At 36.3% G+C, this 24598-nt stretch overlaps 3 protein-coding genes across 7 annotated transcripts in view; all 3 read left to right on the top strand.

Moving 5' to 3' along the window:
• The first annotated feature begins 638 nt into the window (after positions 1 to 638).
• LOC306851161 (pre-mRNA-splicing factor ATP-dependent RNA helicase DHX16-like) lies at positions 639 to 15979 on the top strand. Of its 2 annotated transcripts, XR_013782482.1 has the most exons (22): positions 639 to 715; positions 1707 to 1909; positions 1995 to 2233; positions 2685 to 2862; positions 2987 to 3043; positions 3186 to 3440; positions 4022 to 4261; positions 4361 to 4549; positions 4829 to 4939; positions 5133 to 5248; positions 5352 to 5562; positions 6052 to 6150; positions 6840 to 6992; positions 7228 to 7368; positions 8019 to 8181; positions 8545 to 8663; positions 8952 to 9019; positions 9138 to 9300; positions 10499 to 10660; positions 11538 to 11711; positions 13332 to 14697; positions 14737 to 15979. XR_013782482.1 is itself a non-coding variant. In XM_079387291.1 (21 exons), the coding sequence occupies exons 1-21, from the start codon at positions 679 to 681 to the stop codon at positions 13458 to 13460; spliced, it is 3207 nt and encodes a 1068-aa protein (XP_079243417.1). In that variant the 5' UTR covers positions 639 to 678; the 3' UTR covers positions 13461 to 15234. The 2 variants fall into 2 exon arrangements, 1 of the variants encoding a protein (XP_079243417.1); XM_079387291.1 differs by having other exon boundaries at positions 13332 to 15234.
• LOC306851170 (E3 ubiquitin-protein ligase RNF183-like) lies at positions 15707 to 19756 on the top strand. Of its 2 annotated transcripts, none has more exons than XM_079387305.1 (2): positions 15707 to 15979; positions 18108 to 19756. In XM_079387305.1, the coding sequence occupies exon 2, from the start codon at positions 18168 to 18170 to the stop codon at positions 19089 to 19091; it is 924 nt and encodes a 307-aa protein (XP_079243431.1). In that variant the 5' UTR covers positions 15707 to 15979; positions 18108 to 18167; the 3' UTR covers positions 19092 to 19756. The 2 variants fall into 2 exon arrangements, with proteins under 2 accessions (XP_079243431.1, XP_079243432.1); XM_079387306.1 differs by having other exon boundaries at positions 15839 to 15979; positions 18161 to 19756.
• A 4266-nt stretch (positions 19757 to 24022) lies between these two features.
• The window catches only part of LOC306851361 (alpha-1,3-mannosyl-glycoprotein 2-beta-N-acetylglucosaminyltransferase-like), a 9055-nt gene continuing 8479 nt past the window's right edge, over positions 24023 to 24598 (top strand). Inside the window, exon 1 of one of the 3 annotated variants that reach the window (XM_079387537.1) lies at positions 24023 to 24245. The gene's annotated coding sequence lies outside the window, so the exon portion shown is untranslated. Of the gene's footprint in view, positions 24364 to 24598 lie in introns of all 3 variants that reach the window. The other 2 variants (XM_079387538.1, XM_079387539.1) reach the window with 2 other exon arrangements.

Below are 24598 nucleotides of genomic sequence, written 5' to 3'. Positions count from 1 at the left end.
ACTGATTAGACTAAAATACATCGCTTCAATAAATATATTGAACATTCTTTACAAAATATACATCCAATTTTTAAGCACATTTTTTTTATGAATTATGTCTTATTTAGGCATTAAATTACGCATTCGTTTTATTATGAAGTGTATGTTACACGTCCACCGGAAAATATAATGATGAAATGAAAGCATGACACATCTGATGCTTTAAAATGCTTTAAATCTGTATTTTGACAGGAATCATATATGTTTGTGTCGCAAACGATACAGGATAGAAATATCATTGTTCAGTGGAAACAGTTCTACACTAAAATATGTAAATGTTACAGTCTGTTGTCTCCAAGCATTACTGCATGAAATAAAATCCAGCCAGTAACATATATCTAATGTTTTTATCTAATAATCATAAATAATAAACCGAGTTGCGCTGGGAAAATTAACATGTACCACGTGGCCACGCTGACTGTTTCATTGACGATCTGAGCGATAATTTAATTGTCAGGAGAATTATTAAAATCCATCTTAGCAGAACAGTTAGCGGCAACTACAACGTCTGACTAATTTCATATTAATTACTTTTATTTTGTGTCTATTGCCAGACCACGTCTGAACGTTTTATTCAAACTTTTATTTTGACAGGTCGCACTCAGAACCTAGTGACCCCCAATACCGGAAGTAGCGTTAATGTTTTCACAGGAGAGAGCGTGTGGAGACACTAGGCGTTTCTCAATGTCAAGGAAGGATCCTCGGAAGCCAGAATTTCGAGGATGCTACGTCATCGACATCCGTCGAAGGACTGTTCCAATGTCGAGGATCCTCGGAATTTCAACCAAGGACTGAGTCCTTCGTTCGAAAAATATCCCATACACAGGAAAGGATGCATAAGTGTAGCCTTCGCGCTCTTCGCGCGCTAAAATCACCCACAATCCTATGCGCGCAGCTTTGCTATCTTGCTCAAAAATAAAAAATGTCGGACGTTAGCGGAGTCGGAGCGCCAACGGGGCAATATGCGTTCAAATGTAAGTATATTTACAAATTACTTAAAAAAACATTTTTGTATTAAAAAGTATTACTACCGTATTGATATTATAAATTCTAGAAATTACGTTATTGATAGCTGTACAGCAACCAAACCAGTAATGTTTGCACTTCCATTTTTCAGCGCCAAAAGCGGACCGTTCCACTGACGTAATGACGCAATAACGTGCACTTGCTAGCCTGTTCCATTTACGTGTTCTCCGAATGCTTAAGAGGAGCCTCGCCTAGCCTCTGAAGGAAGTGACTTGGAAGGACCAGTCCTGCCAAGGACGTATCCTTGACATTGAGAAACACCTACTGCACTAACGTAAGTCTGAAGTTTCTTCTGAATTATGATGCAGTCGTGTTTGTATTGGTTATGTGCATAAAACACAAATCTGACTGTACACGTGCAGTTTATTTAATGGGCATAAATCTTCTGAGTACATCAATAAATAAAAAAAGAATGAAGTGTCCGCTGTTAATTCTATTCTCTGTATCGGAAAATAACAGTCTCAGCTTATTGTACACAAGTTTAAATTTAAAACTTATTTTAGTGAAGTTTTGAATTCGAGTTGGTCACGCACAGTTGCGTTTAGATTGCTGTGTTATCTGGTGATTCACATTATATTATAGTGAAATCTTTGTTGATACAGTCTTGTGTAAAACTATATGTGTTGTGTTCTTGTGCACAGTCACAATGGCCAATCTGGAACAGTGGGTTAGTGACCAGCTCCATGACATCCTGGGTTTGAGTGACCGGTATGTGGCCCAGTTCATGATAGGTCTGGTGAAGAAGTCTTCTGGACCTCAGGACTTTGTGGCTCGGCTTCAGCAAACCGGAACAATTGATATTGATCAAAGAATCACAGCGTTTGCACATGAGCTGTACAACAAAGTAAGTGCTTTCACTCAGTTTGTTTAATGGAATTCATAAATTAAGATATACTTTTACATATCAATGTAATGACCTTCCATTTCAGGCTCCCAAGAAACATGTGGCAGAAAAACCTGCCCGGGCGGTGGAACGACAAGTCATGGAAATGGAGAGAAAGAACAGAACCTACACTCTTCTGGAGGACAGTGAGAGTGATGGAGAGACGGCCAGAGAAAGAGGAAAAGAGAAGAAAAGTAAAGACCAGGACAAAGGAAAGAAGAGAAAACACCTCAGACAGAAACGAGATGAAAGTTCATCATCCGGTGAAGAGGACAGCAAAAAGAGGTAATTATGTTGCGCTTTCAATCTTTTAGATGCTGCGGACCCCCAAATATGGAGATCCTCTTGCGACGGACCCCCGTTCTAAAATTTTAAAGCCATGTCTTGTATAAAGAATTTATACTGTGAAAAAATAATATTATATATGAAAACCTTTTTTTTTTTTTATATATATATATATTTCGTTTCTATTAAGTTACATTGGTAATTTTTTCCTACTCATTGGATGTATTTTATTTATTTATTTTTACATTTACATTTTTTTTCTCTTAAATATTTACACCAAAACCTAGCATTCCCTTGTGGCTCCCTGTGTGTCCCTGGACCCCAGTTTGAAAAGCCCTGGGCTAAAACAACTTTAACTTTGGCTCATTCAATCAGAACGTGACAACCATCCATTTTATTATTGTGCTTTTGTTCTCAATGGTTTCTCTTGTTTGTTCTTTGACTTTTTCAGCACTAAAGTCATGGGCGAGCCAAAAAAAGGTGCTGAAGAGGAGGAGGAGGAGGAAGAATGGGAGCGGGAAGAGAGAGAGAGACTTCAAGATCTGGAAGAGAGGGATGCATTTGCTGAACGAGTGAAACAGAAGGACAAAGACAAGACAAGACACATACTTGAGAGAACTGACAAAAAGGTAATGCAAAACAAGATCTTACTGCAATAAAATAATGTGTACTAGTTTCTTATTGATGGATCTCTGTATGATCTGGGAAAATATGAGGGCTAATGTTCTGCGTTGTCTGTTTTCATCATCTCAGGCTTATGAGGATGCTCAAAAAAAAATCAAAATGGCTGAAGAGGATCAAAAGAAAATGGTGAGAATGTCTTTAATTGTACTTACATGCACAAAAAATGTTCTGTTGTTATTTGGAAATTTGATTATGTAAACATGTTGACCTGATTAATAAATGTTCCAGCAACGGTGATATCTGTTAACATTCAGTGTGGTCTCTTCAGCTTCCAGAGTTAAGGAAACAGGCACGTTGGCAGTATCTCAGCAAAAGAGAGCAGGAGAAGATTGATGACCTCGAGGCTGAAATTAAGGACGAGGAATACCTCTTCTCCACTCAGAACCTCACAGATCGAGAAAAGAAAGATCTAGATTACAAGCGGCAGGTCAGAGACCTGGCACAGGACTACAAGAAAGCTGGAGCGAAAGAAAAAGAGGAGAGAAAGAACAGATACTACATGCCAGAGGAGAAAAGAAACAAGGTATGTCTACGTGATGAGCTACAGGGGGATTATGGGATATTTTAATACAAAATAACAGGACTGGGATATTTAAATCAGTTGCTATTAAATTGAAAAAGTTAATTATTTTAAAAATGAAACTTTTATAATGTTAAAAAAAGATGTATTTTTCAGAACAATGCTGTTCTTTTAGAACTTCTATTTATCAAAGCAGCAAATCAGAATATTAGAATGATTTCTAAAGCATCACGTGACACTGAAGACTGGAGTAATAATGCTGAAAATTAAGTTTGCATCACAAGAATAAATTCCATTTTAAAATGTATTATAATAGAAAACATTTACTTTAAATTGTAATAATGTTTGACAGTATTACTGATTTTACTGTATTTTTGTTTAAATAAATGGAGCCTTAATAAGCTTAAGAAACTTTCAAAGACATGAAAAACATCTTATCAGACCTTTGATATATCAGATATTTGTTTTGCTGGAAATTCATACAAATATACTTTACATTAAACAAATATCCATGAGGTAATTTATTTGGCATACTTTATTATTAAAATATTGTTTTTCTCTTATCCTCTGTCCCCTCCTTTCAGTCTATTCCTCAAAAAGACATGGACCTGGAGTTTGAAGAGACTCCCAGAGAGGGAGGTGGGGAGCAGGGCCGCTGGGAGGAGGCGAGAGTGGCCACCGCCACCCTGCAGTTCGGGGCCAGAGAAGAGCGGGAACGCCGGATAAAGGAGGAGCAGGAGAAGTACCAGCTCATTTTAGAGGAAGAGGAGATGATCAACTTCGTCAGCACGGCCATTACTATGAAAGGAACACTCTCAGAAATGGTTAACATCACTGAAAAATTAGATACTGTGCATTCATTATATTTCCATGTCTTTAATACAAGAAGTAATAACAATATTGTATCTTCCTATTTTCTTCAGGAAAGTGAACCGGAGTTATCACAAGCTGAGAAGCAGAAGCAATCCATCCAGGAAGTGAGACGCAGCCTTCCCATCTTTCCTTACAAAGAAGATCTTCTCGCTGCCATCAGAGACCACCAGATCTTGGTCATAGAGGGTGAAACAGGATCTGGCAAGACCACCCAGATCCCTCAGTATCTCCAGGAAGATGTACGCAATTGTTATAAAAAATATTTATTGGCAAATAGTAGATTTTTGTGTATCCAATACTGGTTCATGTGCCTTTCTTCACACAAGAATATAAAGTATCAGGAACATGCTGGGCCTCTTTTTTTTTGTCTTTAGTGGGGTTTGGAGCTAAAGTTTGATGTGTGAGCATCAATAGTACACATTAGCTATATTTCCATTACGTTTACCATTTATTTTTTTGTGCTCCAAAACAATAAAAAAAAGTTGCATTTATTGCTTGTTTTGTCTTTTCATTATCAGGGTTACACTAACGGAGGAATGAAGATTGGCTGTACTCAACCTCGAAGAGTGGCAGCCATGTCTGTATCAGCCAGAGTTGCACAGGAAATGAGTGTCAAACTAGGAAATGAGGTCATAATGCATCTGTGATTTTATTTTTTATTTTTATTTTTTAGTGTGATTTTATATATGACGAGCCTTCATATTTGCCATTGTGTTTGTGAACATATGAGAAGTTAAAGTATTTGCATACCTGAACATTGTGGTTTTTATATGTGGCAAATTTGTAGTTTTTTGAGCAGCTATGTTGTCATATTTTCCATAGGTGGGCTACAGTATCCGTTTTGAGGACTGTACATCAGAACGCACTATCCTGAAATACATGACTGACGGCATGTTACTCAGAGAGTTTCTTACAGAGCCCGACCTCGCCAGCTACAGGTAAAAACTTATCTTACAGAATTCATATTTTTGACAGTTTAAAACATGACTGTCAACATTGCTTTCATTATTGATTTTTAATTGTCTGTTTTTCTGTGATCAGTGTGATCATCATCGATGAGGCCCACGAGCGAACATTACACACAGACATCCTCTTCGGTCTAATCAAAGACATTGCACGTTTCCGCCCTGATCTGAAGGTTCTGGTGGCCAGCGCCACTCTGGACACCGAGCGCTTCTCCTGCTTCTTTGATGACGCACCAGTATTTAGGATTCCAGGTCGTAGATTTCCTGTGGATATCTACTACACAAAGGTAATGGACCGTGATTAAAGCACAAGATATTCAGTTTGTCATACGATGACATATATTTGGGGTGTAATGTATTGTATATTCAATTGTGCATGTTTATTTTTATATTTAGATGAACTTAACACCTTATAATGCTCATTAAAGTTAATCTTTATAAAAGAAAAAAAATGATAAAACTGTTAAATGTAATCTTTAACAAATTAATTCCATTTTCATGCAATTTTCATGTAATGTTGTGATGCCTAAATTCACTTTTAGCATTTAAAACTGATTTGAGGTTTTAGTGTTTAATTGATTTATTTAGTCTAAAAAGTATAGAATTTTAATATCAGCCATTTATTGGGTATTAGTCATAACATGAAAATAATTATCGCTTTATCGACTAGACTTTCTCAGACATGGTGTAAAAATCCAGTTTAGTGATTTCTCTCATCTATTTTTGCTTTCATTTGTACGTTGCATATTGTTAATATCATTTGTCTTTTGTTTCAGGCTCCGGAGGCCGACTACCTGGAAGCATGTGTCGTGTCAGTGCTACAGATCCATGTCACTCAGCCGGCTGGAGACGTACTGGTCTTCCTCACAGGACAGGTCAGTCCTTGGCACTCAGTCTGTTTATGGTTCATATTTCATTTATGGATGGACATGAGTTTATCTATCAATACATAAATCTATTAAGAGTAGCTGTGTTGCATCTGAGTCTCGACGTAGCAGTAAAAAGTTTTTCCAATACGTCACTATCAATTTTTCCCTTTGATACAGTCACCTCTGGCTGGTTGATTGTAACATGCATTTTCTATAAAGCTGCTTTGAAACTATATGTATTGTGAAAAGAGCTATACAAATAAACGTACAATTAAATAAATAAAAAAAGTAGCTGATTATTTTATTATTATACATATTTTAATTTTTTACATTTAAATCAGGTATATTTATAATATATTGTTTATATTGGTAACAAGGGTGTCAGAGGTGTTATATTGGAGCTGCAGCGCAACTAACAAACGTGAACTGCACTATAGCTATTTAAGGGGGTAATTAAAAAAAAACTAATATTTTATGATATTATTTTATAATGTATAAATATATAAAATTCACTAAATATGTAAAATAAAAAAAATACTTTGCTTGTCGAAATAGAAAAGCTGTGATGAGCCAGAAAGATTTAACTTTCTGGTATTTGTGTATTATGTATATCGAGACAGTCTGTGGATCATCAATTGTGTTGATGATATTTATATTGGTAATACTGACATTTCCTGTGTCCTCTGGTGTTGCAGGAGGAGATTGAAGCGTGCTGTGAACTTCTACAGGAGAGATGTAGGAGACTGGGCACAAAGATATCTGAACTCATCGTTCTGCCCATCTATGCCAACTTGCCTTCAGACATGCAGGCCAAGATCTTCAATCCCACTCCGCCTGGAGCACGCAAAGTAAGAACACCATTCCATTTGTCATCCAGGAGGGGGCAGCATGAAATCTTTGGAAGAATACACATATTTACTTGTAAATTTATTCTTAGCTGATGCTTTTATCCAAAATAAAATCAAACAAACCAGACTGATGCAAATTCTTAAGGAAATATTTGTCTTTATTTTATTTGATAAACATGCTAAACTCGGAATATGAATTTCTTTAGTGACTGTGTGTGGTGTTTTTGGGCTACAGGTTGTGGTGGCCACAAATATCGCCGAGACGTCTCTCACCATAGACGGCATCATCTACGTTATTGATCCAGGTTTCTGCAAACAAAAGAGCTACAATGCAAGAACAGGAATGGAATCTCTCATTGTCACGCCCTGTTCACGAGTAAGAGAAGCTTCTAACAACAACATTGATCTGTGAAGTGTGCAGTGGACCCACAATTGTTAAAGAAGTAATTTAGATTTACAAATGTAACAATGTAGTTTTATTCATTTATTATTGTTGTTGTTAGTATTAATCATTATTAATAATGAATGATTATAAATAGCAACAGTAATAATAATTATTTGCTTTCTTGATTATTGCTAATACTTATAAGTACAAATAATTTATTATAAAATTATACAAATTTTATTTTTAGTAGTAGTAGTAGTATCAGTATCATCAATAATATTCATAATAAAATATTAACATATTATAATAAATAATTATATTGTGTATAGCAATATATAGTAAAAATAATAATTATTACTAATCAGTATCATTATTAATTAATATTATTAATAAATAAATAAATTATTATCAGTAATAATAATAATAAGAATAACCTTAATTATCACGTCATTTAAATTTATGGCGACAGGAGCTTATTATTTATTGACATTTGAATCTTGAGTCACTCATTTAAGTCTCATGAATTTTTTTTTTTTTTTTAGATAAAACTAGTTATGCTTTTTTTATTTAATAAGGTTAAAATGGTGGTTATTACTGATGTTTTGAAGCAGAGATTGATAATGTGTTTTGTTATCATGCAGGCATCTGCCAATCAGAGAGCAGGTCGTGCAGGAAGAGTGGCTGCTGGGAAATGTTTTAGGCTGTACACCGCCTGGGCCTTTAAACATGAGATGGAGGAGACCTCCATCCCTGAGATCCAGAGAACAAACCTGGGCAATGTGGTTCTGCTGCTCAAAAGTCTTGGTAAGAATGAAGGAATCAGTGTTTCTTCATGACTTCACCGTGACATATCCACATGCCAGTTTGATGGGTAATTAGTTCTGAGAAATTCTCTGAAATATATTCAGACAATGTTAAGTATGGCTTAAGTGTCCAAATGCTTTTTAGGCCATTCCATGAAGGTTGTAATGTTGAGTGTCTTTGTGAATATTTTTCTTATGACAAACCATGGCAATTTTGGGGTGTGATAATTTTTAACTGGAACTTTAATGCATACATAAATAGGCCTGACACACTTATTCACTCCCTATAATCAAACACAATATGAACATGTATTTTAATATGTGCTTAAAATATCTAACATTTTTTTCCTGATTCGTGTGTCAGGCATAAATGACTTGATTCATTTTGACTTCATGGATCCTCCTCCTCACGAAACGCTGGTGTTGGCGCTGGAGCAGCTTTATGCCTTGGGCGCCCTTAATCACCTTGGTGAACTCACTAAGGTGCTAAAAAACAAACAATCTTTATAACCCTGTAATTATGCTACTTTAGAATACATTTGGTTTTTAAAACCCTCATAAACTTTGGTAAACTCAGTTGTGTTCACAACACTTTCACAAAGAGGTTTACAACAAAAAGCTGGGTGTCAATAAGGGTTCTGGACCCATCAATGAACTAGAAATAAATTACTGTACAGCTTTCCATTTATGAATGTCCCTTATGGAAAAAATGTCAATATTTATCTCTTTCGTCCAGGGTTTTGATTTCATTTTGTTCCTCTTGCACTGTAGCTTGGCCGAAGGATGGCTGAACTTCCTGTGGATCCCATGCTGAGTAAAATGATTCTGGCTTCTGAACAGTGAGTCTAAACTACAAAGAAACAATTATATACAAATTTTGTTATGTACTCATCATTTCCCTTTACCTGGAGTTGTTATTGTGATGTTTTAAACATTGTTCATTGGTCTGTCCTTCAGTTATAAGTGCTCTGAGGAGATTCTGACCATCGCGGCCATGCTGTCAGTGAACAACTCCATCTTCTACCGCCCCAAGGACAAAGTGGTTCATGCCGACAACGCTCGAATGAACTTCGTGGTACCAGGAGGAGATCACATGGTGCTGCTCAATGTATATACACAGGTGTGTTTATGTGTGCACTTGGAAATATCGCTCAAAGCATGGGCTTTGTACACTTTTAAAGCCCGGTTTGGGCTAACAAAAATGATTTGTTATTGCCAGAATACTCATCTCATCTAGCGTGACATCCTTATGGGAGTTTTGCAGCAGTTTCATTGCTGAACAGGTTATGCAGGACTGTGCGGACATGTCTTGTGCAATTATAACTTTGGAATGAACAATGTTTTGTAAGAATGACTGTTCAAACAGCAGAAACACTGCATTAAAACGCTGCATTTTTTAGTTGCTAGATTACAGAAGTGCTCAATTTAAGTTATGAAGCAGGCTGTATTTAGTAAATATTCATTACAGTAATGCTTTCACTCTACTGATCCTGATTGTATTTGTGCCATACAATATCATCATTGTGTCAGAATATTTATGCCTTTTTGGGAAAAAAGTCAAATGGATTTATAGTCCCAGACAAAGTTTTTCTTACAATCACTTCAACCTTTCAGCTGGACCCTCTGTGTATTTTTTGTTAAATATTCAAATTTTTTCATCCATACTTTTTGTTTTGTTTTAACAAAACAATGTGAATATGTATCTCTAATTGCACATTGTCACATGAACAACCATTTATAAAATGGACTGATAACCTAAAGTATAAATCACAGTATTGTTCATAAGAGTCATTTGTGAATCAGACTTCTCTGCTTTTGATGTGTTTGTTGTTGCATGCACAACACACACAATTATTGTGTTCATTAGTATTCAGTGGTGTCTTTCTCTGTTAGTGGGTAGAGTGGTTCCCTGTTCATGTTGAACTTGACATAACCAAAATAATGATTCACAAATCAGTGATGGAGTCAGTTGTAAACTCAGTAAATTCTCTGACCGATTCACTGCCTAAGTGAGTCTGATTTAAAACGTTAACCTATAAGCGAGTTACCCGAGTTGTTCTCCTTCTCTCTTTCTCTTCATTGGGCAGAGAGTTGCTCCATGTTCAGTTCAGATTGGACTTAACCAAATAATGATTTGCAAATCATTGAGGGAGTTGATTAGAAACTGTTTTGTAAATATTTATGACAGAATCACTTAAAAGGATGAATCATTTGTTCGTGAATTAGACTTCACGGCTCATGCTGTTTGTTGTTGCATGCACAATTTTTGTTTGCCAGAAAAGAAAATGCATTCAATTGTTTCTCTCTTTCTCTGTCAGTGGGTAGAGAGCGGTTACTCCACTCAGTGGTGCTTCGAGAACTTCATCCAGTTTCGCTCCATGAAGCGAGCTCGAGACGTCCGTGAGCAGCTGGAGGGGTTGATGGACAGGATCGAAGTGGAACTGTCCAGCTGCAGCGGTGACACTGTGCCCATTCGCAAGGTGATTTCCTTATTCCCCCTCACATTTCCTCCAGTGATATTGTGTTTGTGCAGAAGCTTGCTGCTTTGCATGTGATTGCTATCTTGACTTTATGAACCTGAGTTTAGCTTTAGAGACTGAATTAACTTTAAAGTTTTAAGATGCTCTTACTTGTGGCCCTTACCGGCTAAAAACACTGAAGTAGAATTTGTGGCACAATTAGCATTTTTAATACTAAGGTAAGTGCTTGCTTGTCTCATTAGGGCTTTTCACATTGCGCTTAAGCCAGGATTAACATATTCTTTTCTGTCCAGGTTACAATGCTATTTTGTGAGGGGAAAAAATATTGAACAGGGAACATTCAAACAAACTTAATGAAATTACCTGTCAAGACTGAGTAGATATGTGTCTCTCATGTGTGTTTTTTAGCACTTCCTGTTCTGTGAGAGACTAGTGTCACGATGATTCAACAGTATTTAAAAGACAATGTGATTTTTCATATTAGAGTATTTCAACATTCAGACTAACACAATAGCTGAATACATACATATTTGCTGACTGTGTGTTGCTACATTTTACCAGATGCTTTTTGTATATTTAAAGGTGTTTGGCATTGATTAATGCAGTTTAGTTGACTAATAATCATTTGTGGTATGAATAACAATCCACACATCCTATTTTTTGATTTGTCTGATTTCAGCAACAGTTGAATTATTGCAAAATATAATCAGTCAGTTATGTAGTTTAGTGGTCACTTTGAAAAATATTTCACTTAATGCCACTACTGTCCAACCAAAACCAAGTATTCTAGAGATGTGTAAAAAAGAAATATCAATACATTATAGTACTACAACATCAGATTATGATCTAAATGTGATTTTCTTGCATTTTCTTCCAGGCGGTGACTGCGGGATATTTCTACCACACGGCACGCTTGAGTAAAGGGGGATATAAAACAGTCAAACACCAGCAGACTGTTTTCGTCCATCCCAACAGCTCACTCTTCGAGGAACAGCCCCGTTGGATGATCTACCACGAGCTGGTCTTCACCACCAAAGAGTTCATGAGACAGGTATGGAGGTATTTTTAGTGTGACATCACTAATGTTATCACATCCAAGCATCATATTAAAAGGGTAGTCCACCCAAAAATGTCAGTTCATTCATTATTTACTCACCTTCATGTCATTCCATACTTGCATATGATTTTTTTTTCTTTTTAGAACAAAATAATATATTTAGAGGAATTTTGGTGACCAAATTGTTTTGGTTCCCATTGACGCCCATAATATGGACAAACAAATACTATAGAAGTCAATGGGACCCGAAATGTTTTGGTTACCAGCATTCTTCAAATTATGTTCTTTTGTGTTCTACAGTAAAAAGAAAATCGTACAGGTTTGGAATGACATGAGCCTGAGGTTGAGTAAATGATGGATATTAAAGGGATAGTTCACCCAAAAATTTAAATTCTGTCACTAATTACTCACCTTCATGTCGTTCCAAACCCGTAAGACCTTCGTTCATCTTCTCAACACAAATTTAGATTTTTTTGATGAAATCCGAGAGCTTTCTGACCCTGCATAGACATCATCGCAACTACCACACTCAAGGCCCAGAAAGGTACTAAGGACCAGTGTTGGGGGTAATGCATTACAAGTAACGCAAGTTACATAATCCGATTACTTTTTTTCAAGTAACTAGTAAAGTAACGCATTACTTTTAAATTTACAAGAAAATATGTGAGTTACTTTTTCAGAAAAGTAACACCAGTTACTTTTTTCCCCATTTACACAAATGTATCTAATCCCATTTTATTAACCAGTGTCTTTGCTGCTGACCTTTGATCCAGTTCAACCATACTAATAAGCAAAAATGGCTTTAGATAAACTAACAATTGTGCTTCTGTTTTTTTTTTAATGCTGAAGAGTGTTGAACCTTTTTCTCCTGCGTTCTACTGTACCGACGTGAATTTACTTTTCCTTCAGCCTGAGGCTTATTCATTACACTTTTTGGTGTGAAAGGGCTTTTACATTTGCTATATATAGAACTTCTTGTTTTAAAATCTATCAAACCCTGCTCATATTTAAAAAGTAACGCAAAAGTAGCGTAATGCATTACTTTCCATAAAACGTAACTAAGTAACGTAATTAGTTACTTTTTTAGGGAGTAATGCAATATTGTAATGCATTACTTTTAAAAGTAACTTTCCCCAACACTGATAAGGACATTGATAAAATAGTCCATGTGACATCAGTGGTTCAACCGTAATTTTATAAAGCTACGAGAATACTTGTGCGTCACATGGACTATTTTGCATTGCGTTTCTGCTTGTGCAGGATCAGAAAGCTCTCGGATTTCATCAAAAATATCTTAATTTGTGTTCTGTAGATGAACAAAGATTTTACGGGTTTGGAATGACATGAGGGTGAGTAATTAATGACAGAATTTTCATTATAGGGTGCACTATCCCTTTAAGGTTAGGTATTGGAACAGACTGGTTCTTTTTTACTTATAAGCAACAACTTATCCACATAGTAACGCACCAAAATCCATTCTTAGCACCTTAGAAACCACATAGTAATGATTTGGCAACCACCAAAACCACCCAAGTTTTGCATGGGCAAGCACTTAATATTTCTTCAGAAAATGTAAAAGTATGCTTTATATGAAATGCTCTATCTGCTTTTCAGGTGATAGAGATTGATAGTGGCTGGCTGCTGGAAGTGGCTCCTCATTATTACAAGAACAAAGAACTGGAGGACAGCAGCAGTAAGAAGATGCCCCGCAAACAAGGCAAAGCCCGTGAAGAGCTGGGCTGATCCTGAGATCAGACGAGCAAGAGACTCTTCCAGCCAATATTTTTACAGACAGGAGATCAGCGATGTGAGAAACTCCATCAGTGTTCAACTGGAAATGATCAGACGTTTCATTTGGTAATTTGCTGGTCCGTTTAAAGTATTTTGGAGACTCCTAATTTTTATGTTTCAGCTGAAGTTGTTTTCATGTGTTTGAATGAGGAAATCTATTTTTGATTACAAGTATACACGTGGTGTTTTTTTATTGTTCATAAACTGATTTATGATCTGACCTCTGAAACTATTTAAAGAGATGTGGATCAAAAGAAGGATATTATCAAAGGTCATGCAGTTGTAGGTAATGTTTTCAGTGATGTCATGCTAAACCTCCTGCACCTCGGGTAATCGCCTAAAACACGTGATGTTTAGGAAAGAGAACCAGGAAATTGTCATACTTCAAAATAGTAATAGTAATCCATAATAGTAATATGGATAAATTTCACAGACAGTGGCAAAGTTTACCATTGATACATCAATATAAAAGGACAGAATTGTGCAATAAAATGGATTTATTAATACAGAAAGGTTAATGTGTTACAACAGGCGTACCCTGCAGTTTGTTCGAATATTCAAGTGTGGATATATCATCTCAATCCAAGAGCTGTTTTTTATTTTTTACTAAAAAAATAGCAATTCTGTCCCTTGAAAAGTTCTGATAGTTTAATATATAGCCAGCAGTCAATGACTGATAGGTTCCAGTTATTTGTAGTTTCCCCCTAAAGCTCCCAGATGAACAGAAAGAACAGCTGAAATTAGCCATTGGTCAATGAGTAGCTAATGTTGTAAAACTGATTATCAACAGAAATGTTTATCCTTAACCAGAAATTGATTTGCATGATTGACAATATTATATGGTCACGTATGTTTATTGCGTTTATGACTATGTGATCCAAAATAACGCCAAGAGTTTTTGGAGGTAAACTAGGCCATGACTTAGGGGTGATTCACAGACAATGCATTTTGCAATTAAATATGAGAATTGTAATATGATGGTATTTAAAAAAAATAAAAAGAAATGCATTTTTTAAAAGTTGAACTTAAAAAAAAGAAGCAAACATATCCGCGTGCATACAGGAAGACAACTGAAAAACATAGTAGTGGAATAAGAAAAAATGTTCTGTGTGAGTCGTGCTGTTAATTTAACACTTTCTTTCCGAAGGTTTTTCAGATTCTGCATTCCATTTTGGGTTCTTTTTGAAGGGTTTTTCAAAATTCCATGTTCAGTTTTGTTTTCCTTTAGAAAGGTTTTTCAGATTCCATGTTCAGTCTTTTTGAATGTTTTTTGGATTCCACTGTACTCTCTCACATATGTGAACTGACCTGACATCTCGAGAAAATGTCACTATTTTATGACGTTTTTTTTTAATTCATATGAATTCATATGTTGTGATTTGTATAAAGAAGAAAGTATGCACAAGGCTCACCCCTAAACCTATCCTTCAATGGGTCGTAATTAGATCGTATGAAAATTGTGAAAAATGTTATACAAATTCTTACTAATTAGACACGAATTTGCCAAAACATAAGATGGTTATGAATTTCAGTGAGAGTGTTTGGTGTAAATCGACACGCTATAAAAGTTCCTCTGCATTTCAAGTATTGATTTTGAAACCAAATCATCAAACAGTCTTACGTAGTAAAGACCAGACAGAATAGACTGCTTCTCCCTCATTTACAAACTTGTTTACAAAATGTACAAATCATCAATACACATAAAATATTCACATGCTGGAATGGGAGTGTTTCCTTCTCACTTATTAGGTAGTGTGTGTGTGTGAGAGAATAATATTAACCTAGTCACTTAATTTATAAGCGACTTCCTGAGATCTTCATAAACTTCCGTATTGTTCCCATCTAAATGTAGAGGAGTAGGAAAAACATGGACTAATAATTTGTTATGGAATCTGTCTCATTTATAACAGAAATATTGTCAAACAACCAACGTGACTCTCATCCCAAGTGAGAAAACATAATTAAGTGTTGTTAAGGAGAATTTGGCGGTCTCTTTAGACTTGGATTAGTAACTAACCACCTAGCAACGACTCTGAATACCCTAGCAACATATCTGTGATTTTTTGCGTGAACAAACATGACTCGCATATATAGAGCATTGATATCCACACTTGTTTGGTTCAGTTTCATTCAAGGTCAGCAGGGATGTGGGAAAAAAATAAAACGGGTATATTAGTCCCTGCATTCAAACTGAAGCCAGTTCGAACAGCACCTGAGCGAGTTCAACAGGTATGACAGGGTACAAGGAAAGAGGGAGGGACAGACAAAGAAAAACACACAAAGAGGTGGAGACATGTTGCTTACGTTAACTAACAGATAATGAAAACCATAGTGAAATAACTGAGGAAGACAGAAAAGGCCTCTCATGCTGCTTTGCTTAATGCACACCTAGACTGGAATATGTGCTTCTGGAGCCAGGCGTACTTCAGAGACACATGAACATCTGGGTTCAACTGCTCTTCAGCTCATAGGTAGTTGCATGTTTTTAGAAATACTTTTTTTAACTTTCAAAGAATCACTTTTCATTTTGAAGGATGTGATCTTAAATGATTAGTCAGAATGCAAATGTAGAGTAATAATTAAGCTAGTCAGTTTACAAATGCAGGTAAAAAAAAAAAAAGGGGGTAGATGTCACGTCAACTTACAAAAATATGTTTTCTGGTAGTTGTTTTGTATGTTGGTGTCAAACACATTTTTGTGAATTCTGCCCTACAAACTAAAATTCCAAAATCATATTTGTTTGTATATATTGTCACGTTTTTCAATGTTATGCGTTTAATTATTTTTTCCTGTTTAAAAAGCTTTTAATAGGCTGCTTAGTTCTATTATTTCAATGTGAAAACATGCCCTGCTATCGGTTCGTTAAATTATCTTCTCTGATTATTTTTGGGAACTTATAGCGGCAAATACTTTTTTCTTGAAGTTGTGTTCTTAAAAGCAATTGGCTTTCAAAAACAAGCTTTCAGTATGACAACTAGCCCTGGTGTGGCCTGTAAATGTAGGGTGTGTTGTCAAAATTAGTGATAGGTCTCAACCGACTTTATCTGGTTTGTGCTGAACATGTGGGTGTGTGCCTTCAATTTGGGAAGTCATTTAGTTCAAAATAAGTTAATTATACCAACATGTTCTGAAAAAGAACCGGTTCTGGCTAAATTAGTTGATGCACCTGAAAATTAACATTTTGATAAAAGCAGACTGTGTTTTAAATGGCCAGTGGGTAAAACCTTGGACTATATTTGATTCCAGAATAACTCAATTGAACCTAGATTTTAGTTATATTACAAGTCATTGTTTACTATTAGACATTCCTATTTAACCATAAGCATACAGAATGAAACTGCGATCTGTACCCTGTTGTAAAACCTTGATATTCTGGTTTGCATTCCTGTACAGTCAGACTTCAGAGCTTAGGTCAAACACACTTTTGGGATTTTCAAACTAATTCTGGGTTAATCTGTCAATTTGAAGGCAGTTAGCACTGAAACAATATAGTGCTAAAATGGATCGGCATGTTGTTTAGCAACAAGTGATTACAAACTACCTCATACTATTCATGCACTTTGCACAATAACAGAAACTTTCACACACAGCATGTAGTTTCAGCATATGACTTGAGTATTATTTTTGTAATTTAAGTATGAATTGACCAGGCAAAATTCCCACAGATGGATAAACGGTTTGTGCACTCAGTTCATGTTCATTCAGCGTTATCAACCTCATAATCATGCAAATAAGAACAGTAACCTGAGATTTTCAAATCTACAGTGTGTTAATACCTAACCCAAGATTACTTATGAACAGTGTAAAACATGGAACAAGATAACTCAAAATTATGTTACTTTGAAAAAGAAGAGCTTGTTAAACCTTTAGACAAAATCTAAAAAAAAACAAATTGCATGTGTTCATTTTGATACAGCATTGTCAAAAATAGAAACTATTAGTAGATTGTGCAAGACAGGTTTTTCAACAAAGTTTTGATTAGATTGATAGAGGCCTTTGTGTAACATATGACATTGTAGACTTTATAGGGTTAAGAATAACCCTTGGTTAACAATTTCAACTATAAAAGATGAACGTTGGGTCAAATTGGCCTATAATGGAATAAAACGAAAAACAAGCAATAACCACTAGTGGATGACTGACTAAACTGCTGTTCTTGTTACACTTGACAGCTAATGGTACAATTTAGTTTACAGTCTCCACCCTGGAGTTACAGAGCTGTATGCTTTAGTGACCTGAGTTTGTTCCTTCCAACTTTACATACACAAGCTCTTAAAGGTCATGCCGCACTTTTAAGTCACAGAAGTTTAAATCTGTTCCAGAGCCGTAATGAAATCATGTGACTGTTTTGAATACCATTGATAGTACAAGGTTTTTAATTGGCATCTATGGTTCCATGAAAATCCTTTAACATCCATGGAACCTTTCCATTGCACTAAAGGTTCTTTGGATTATTCAAATGTTGTTCACACTAAAAATGGTTCTTTTAATAACTGAAAGGTTTTTTGGGAACCCAAAATGGTTCTTCTAAACTAAAGCTTTATATGGAGTGTATTTGTAACCTCGACTGATAGTGTTTTGCTCCATCTTCCATCGCAGGCTTCTCTACTCAACACTACCTTTTTCTCTTAATCTGCTCCTGTGGATCTAAGGCTCTACATGATGAGGGACAGCAAAGAGAAACCCCAGGGCAGCAAAAAAGGGCCCAACGTCAAGCCGAAGCTTGACAGCAAGGGCAGCTTCAACCTGGGAACTTCAGAGCAACGACAGAAACAGAAGCCTCTTAGGAGAAGCCGCAGCAATGATGCAGAAAACCGGCGTCGAGAAAGTAGCCGAGGTAGAGCACGGGACCGGAAAGAGGGAGGAAGGCAACAACGGAGTCGCAGCGAGGAGAGTAGGAGGCGAGACCGCGACCCTGAGCCTGGACACCACAAGACCGAGCAACCCAGAGATGACTTGCAGGACACAGAGTGCATTGTGTGCTTCTGCAGCTTCGACAACGTCTTCAAAGCTCCCAAGTTACTCTCATGCGGACACACGTTCTGCTTGGAATGCCTGGCGCGCATCAACGTGAATTCTCCAGAGATAAAGTTGTTGACTTGTCCGATGTGTCGGGAGCTGACGGAAATCCGACACGGCCAAGATCTACCACAGTTGGGAAATAATGAAGACATATTCCGCAAACTTCCGGCCGAGATGCAACGGGCGCTTTCTGTACGATTTAAACGCAGCAAGGGCAAACTCATTCTCAAGAATCCTCCACCAAACAGCTCCATTAGGACCTTCTTAAATCTGCCGGTGTTGAAGAAGAAAGAGGAGGAGGCGGGTGGTAACCCGCTTGGAGTAATGGAGGAAGGTCTCGGCCAGGCAACTATGATCGATGTGGGAAGGCCGCCAAGTAGGATGAGGGGTCGCATGAGAAGGTTAATGTATTCCAATCAGTGCTATTATACCGTTGTTGCAGCCATCATCGCAATCACTGTGGCTTTAATGCTGGTGGGCATCTTCACCTTTGTGGTGAAGATGCCCTTTAAACAAAATACACCATCCCAGAACCAAACTTCTTCAGTTACTTTGCCTTGAGAGATGAGGAAATTGACAGTGCTCGGGAAGGATGACGGGCAAAGCAAAACAAGCAATTCTTGGTGGAGCCTGCTGCATTGAACACAACACAGCATGTTTTTGCTTTTGTGCAAGACGCTTCAGACAGGCTCGATAGGAATGAACTGGAAAAACTTGAATATATGATGCACTGAAGTCTATTGAGCACAGACATATTTTACACAAACTGAGACATTGCTTTGCAAAGGTCTTTAAGAACAAGAGGCAACAATGATGTCTATTCTGACCAGAGATTAACTGTATTTTTCAAATGGAAAATTAAAAAAATAGAAAATATTAAATAATAATATTATCATACAATATTACTATGCCATTCGATTTCATGAAGAATTATGTATTTTCATGTATTTCTTATCTATGGTATGTGGTAAAGGACAAAAATTTGACAACTCACCAATGCAAATCACCTCAGTCTAAAAATGTGCATTGCAACACTAATGTAAGCTCATACATGTTCTTTCATATGTTAGAAAGACATTTATTACAAATAGATACTTCTTTGACATATGCTGCACATAATGTAAATAATATACTCTGATATATAATTATGGTTTATGTTCATATTTTTTTATTCTTTTGCACAAATGGGAAGAGGCCAAAGTGGAAAATAATAAACGGTTAAGACCATTCTCTGTCTGAGTGACATAATATACCTACAATTACAAAACAGCAGATAAACAAAAATATGTTGCAGGTCTGCTTTGATAGCAAACAATGCTCAAATACAAATACTAAAATTCAAGTAACCTAACTTGCATAGTTTGAATGGTAGAAACATTTACTATTTATTTGTTAATGTCAAGAGTCAAGACCATGCGTCCAGACATACTTGCACATTTTGGACAATATTAGACAAATCACTGTTGGACACTTAATGCATTATTTAGCCCAATGTTTGGTCCATGTGTCAGGCTGGTTCTGCCAAACTCTCAGTTCCCCTATCCAGTCATTATGCAGTCCTGTTTAGCATTAATCACTATTGCCTACAGACTAGGTCCAGCAAAAAGAGAGCTCAAATGCCCTCCAGTGTACATTCTGTACAGTGCAGACATTTAAAAGTACAGTTTAGACTCTTGAAGAAGTCGGATTTTGCTTTCCGTAAGGCCTAATTGTCCAGTTCTCCTAAATTACATCCATTTTCCACCACTTTATACTCTACGAGGGTCACAGGCAATTTGAGCCTATCCAAAATACAGCATATGTTCAGTTCAATATTTGGGACATCATGTCCTCATAACTGTGCAAAGGCACGTTTATTTATACAACATAGCATCTGTCAGCCTGTCAAGATCATGCACGTTTTTAATATAGGTTAGAGGCTATGTTTTTGCTCTTTTTTTTACAATTTGTTTTATATATTAATTATATTGTATTTATAATGCTAAATTAGGAGATTATTATTTATATAATCTTCACTCAAATTTCTACATAAAAGACACACACACACAGCAACAGTGTGATTATTGAACCGGACCATTGACAAATTGTCAATATTGTTACTACTTTAATGTACATTTCACATTTTGTGAAAAAAAACGTGTTAGTTTAAAATGTCGTAAAGATATTTGGCGTTTGACTAATACATTCTTAAATTGATTTGCCTGAAGGAACCTCTTTTTCGTGATTTCCACACTTTTCCTGATTTCCTGCAAGTGCCTTAAAATTAAAAGTAGTATCCTCTCGAAAAATAACTTCAATTCGCACACACGGTGTACACGAGGGGGACATGTGAAGTACACGATTTTGCCCACATGCAGGTTGAATAACCAACACCCCTCAATCTGACGCAAGATTTAACGCTGGGTAAACTGAGCCATCAGAGTCAAATCGGGTTCTAGGGTCGCTCAACCCACCAAAGAGAGATTTTAGTCGGCGTTAAACGTAAGGACTGCATTTAAAAGAACCACAAGACAGTGTGCGATGGCTTCGACGCCCTCCGCGTCAGCGCTGTCAGCTGTGCTCCGCTGCCAGGGGAAGATCCTCGCCAGGAAACAGGCGAACAAGAAGCGGCCTCCTGCGGAAGTGTACGGGCTCGGGGTGACATGTGGAGACTCGGTCAAATCTTCTTTTCGCTCTCTTTGGGGAGTCATATTTAACAGGGAGCGAGTGGAGATTCCCGGAGTTTCAGTGCGATTTGAAACGGGCTGTTCAGGAAAATCTTCGATAAATGGTCAATCTCTTCTGGTCAAAAGATCCACAAAGACTGAGAACAAAATGTTAACTTGGAAAGCATCAAGTGAATCAAATCAATGGCCAAAGACGAAACTGACGGCGGACAATACTTTTGCTTTTAAACCCCATCGTTATATAGTTGTATCAAAAAACAACCTGGTTCTGCGACTGGATGGCACAAATTTACGAAAACTGAACTCAGATTATTCATGGACTTGTGTAGTTTGCGCTCAGAAGAAGAGCACACTAAACTACAGTAATGCAAACCCGTTTTCTTTGGGTTTATTGTGGATTTTAAGGAATAAACTGATATATTTCACAAGCAGTGTGCAGAAGCACCTTGGAATAGGCTGGAACCAGATCCATCCGGATGTAAGTTGTCGCCAATGTGGTTTTAAAAGGTCACAAAAAGTCAAACTTTTTTTTTTTTTGCCTGTAATTCTATACATACTGGATTATCCTAACACGTATTTTATAATCCAAATTTAAGTACTGACAGACTCCCAAGTACTTTATTTCAATTAAACCCATTTATATATATATATATATATATATATATATATATATATATATATCCTCCTGAGACCCCCCCCCCCCCCCCCCCCCCCAACAGTTTTGTGAATTTAGTATTTTTTAATACTAATGTATTTTAAAATAAAATGGCATGAATAGACAGCAAAAAGGCAAAAACAATGGGATTTTTAAAAAATCACCCATCAATTTTTAGGTTTCAGGATTTTTTTTTATACTAAACTTTAAGGATGATTCTCAACTATGTTATAAAATATATAACAAAATTATTTGATATACCATTTTGTTTTATGCAATATGTGTGTAAAAATGTCCATAAACTGGTTTTCCCATTAAACAGTGTATCTATACACTATCTAATTTGCATATTAATGTGTTTCTGTTGGGACAGCACGTTGAAAAAATAATTGTCATAATGGGAGTAATAAATGGCCAGATTTTCATAATAATATCTAATATTTCATAAGACAATTGATAAATAATTAATTTTCCTATTCAATTGTTATGTCTCCCAAAATGCATAGTAAACATGCTTTTAGTCCTGGTGTCCTCCACAGTGGACATGAATGAAATGATGTCCTTTTTCATAACAGGAAGTCATATTTGAATTTGAAAACCCATAACATTTTCCTGAGGTGTTACTTTATGACAAACAATTTGAAAATTATTCAGATTTAAATGACAATTACAAAATATAATCATGTTTCCATAAGGACGTAACATTTTTCACTAAATTAAATTTAGCCATATTTAAAGACCTTTGGAGAGGGAGTGGTCATGGTGAAGCTTCCAACCATTTAGTATCTATATAAAGCCGTGAATGTGCTCTGTACAGGACATCCAGACTTAAAGCTGTGGCATGTGAGGTCTCAGAAATTCACTAAAATAGAATGTTCATTACAGAGGCAAAAACTCCATAGCTGGGTCTCAGGAGGATATATATATATATATAAATACAGCCATACTAATACACAAATATGTAGTTAATTTCTAACTTTTACATAAATCTCCAAGTAATAAATGACAACATTCAATGCAAAACTATTAATAAAGGAGGATTTCTTGTATAAACGTACAGCAATTATAGCAGCCTATATGTTTTAAGAGTCAGAAATTGGAGCGTACTGCTAATGCCATGCACCAATGTTTAATTATATAGGCTATATTAGAATAACAATATTTTCTTTTCTTTTTTCCAGTGTGATAAATTGAGTGGATGTGTCAGATGTACTTCTGAACATCATGAGGATCCACCTAAGACACTGGAAGGATCTGAACCTGGGGAATGAGTCTTCTGCTGAAGTCTGAAGACAATGCACTTTCATAGATAGATAGATTGTACTCTTATGTTCTCTCATGTGCCGTCTTGTTCACTTCAGCTTTATGGAATGTATTGTATTGTTTTATACACTTTATACCTGATTTTACACTGTTATCACCACCGTAATTTTCCCTTTGTGGAAAAATAAACTATTATTATTACTATAAAACCCAACTGCTGACCATAATCAGTACAGGGACAAGAAACTGATGCTGCAATGCTTGTTTGACTTTGTGTATGTTAATAAATAAGTCTCATAATAATGCTTAATTAAATGTTTTTTTTTGTGTGTCAGGAATTAACTGAACAATCCAACAAAAAACTTGAATCTTGAGATTTGAATCTGGCTCAAATTGAAGCAGAGCTCTGATTTTTGATTACATTGATCTGTATTAGATTTCTATTTGCTTGTCAGGAATTAATCCTATAATCTTGAAAAAAACTTGTATACTAAGATTTGAATGCAGTTTAACAGGGGAGTTGGTTTTACTAATTAGCATGACTTAGAAAACTCTAAATTACAGGTGATATCTAGACATGCAATGACAGTGGGATCATGATTTAGAGAAGTTCATAAATTCCAATTTATGTCTGGCACATGGCTTTTCTAATTGAGGAGGACACCTTTGTAACAGGATCCTTACCAGAGACCCTGTTAATAAATTTCGAGGGGTCAGCATAAACACCCAGAGGCCTGACAGCCTCGTATATCCAGAGGTCGAACCCCTACCTCTAACCTTTCACCTGCCATGAACACAAATGAAACGCGTTTCATGTACACGTATCTCCTCTTTAAGGTAAACACAGCTCCTTATAAGGACTCGAGGGGGCGGGACTTCCTAAAAATGACGCCACCCGGAAGTCAAGTACTCTGGCATTCTTGAGCGAAGCTAGAAGGGTATACACGCGTAGGCAGGAACTTTACTGTGCTCTCAATTAAGGATTATCAGCGTCTATTCCACATCAGATTCAAATAAATGACTTGGATTAGTTGAAATGGGACATAATCTTCAAAGCGACGGAAGTATGAATATATTGGCAGACTAAAGAAGACGGGAAACATGTCAGAGTATGAGTGCGCGTTGACTCGTGTAAGTCAGATATGTTGGTATTTTTCACACATCCTGGTTTTGTATAAACTTTGTATAGACTGGTTTAGTCTCTTACTGTTGAACGGTTGTGGCTGAGAGAGGGCTGGAAGAGCTACAGGTGAGATTATTGATCGACGGAAGAGTCTGCGTTTCCATTTTTGCTCGGACAATAAAGTGGGAAGGTCCATTTCTGACTTATAAAACTAACATGTTATTGCATTTTGAAAATGATATTACATTCGCATAGCATAGTTGACAAATGCATTTAATTTACTTTTTTTTTTTTTTTTTTTTTTTTTTTTAGATCCTGTAGCAAATCGGAATGTCTTTTCATAGACATTCATTTTTTAAAT

Source organism: Barbus barbus (assembly GCF_936440315.1).
Source record: "Barbus barbus genome assembly, chromosome: 31".
Classification (NCBI taxonomy): Eukaryota; Metazoa; Chordata; class Actinopteri; order Cypriniformes; family Cyprinidae; genus Barbus; species Barbus barbus.
Note: the sequence above shows the minus strand (reverse complement) of the source record. Positions and strands in the feature narration are given on the sequence as shown.

Coding starts and splice junctions, on each gene's coding strand:
- LOC306851161 (XM_079387291.1), top strand. CDS start 679: ATGTTTTCACAGGAGAGAGCGTGTGGAGACACTAGGC. Junction 3,044..3,185: donor AAGAGGATCAAAAGAAAATG/GTGAGAATGTCT, acceptor TGGTCTCTTCAG/CTTCCAGAGTTAAGGAAACA. Junction 6,993..7,227: donor CTCCGCCTGGAGCACGCAAA/GTAAGAACACCA, acceptor TTTGGGCTACAG/GTTGTGGTGGCCACAAATAT.
- LOC306851170 (XM_079387305.1), top strand. CDS start 18,168: ATGATGAGGGACAGCAAAGAGAAACCCCAGGGCAGCAAAAAAGGGCCC.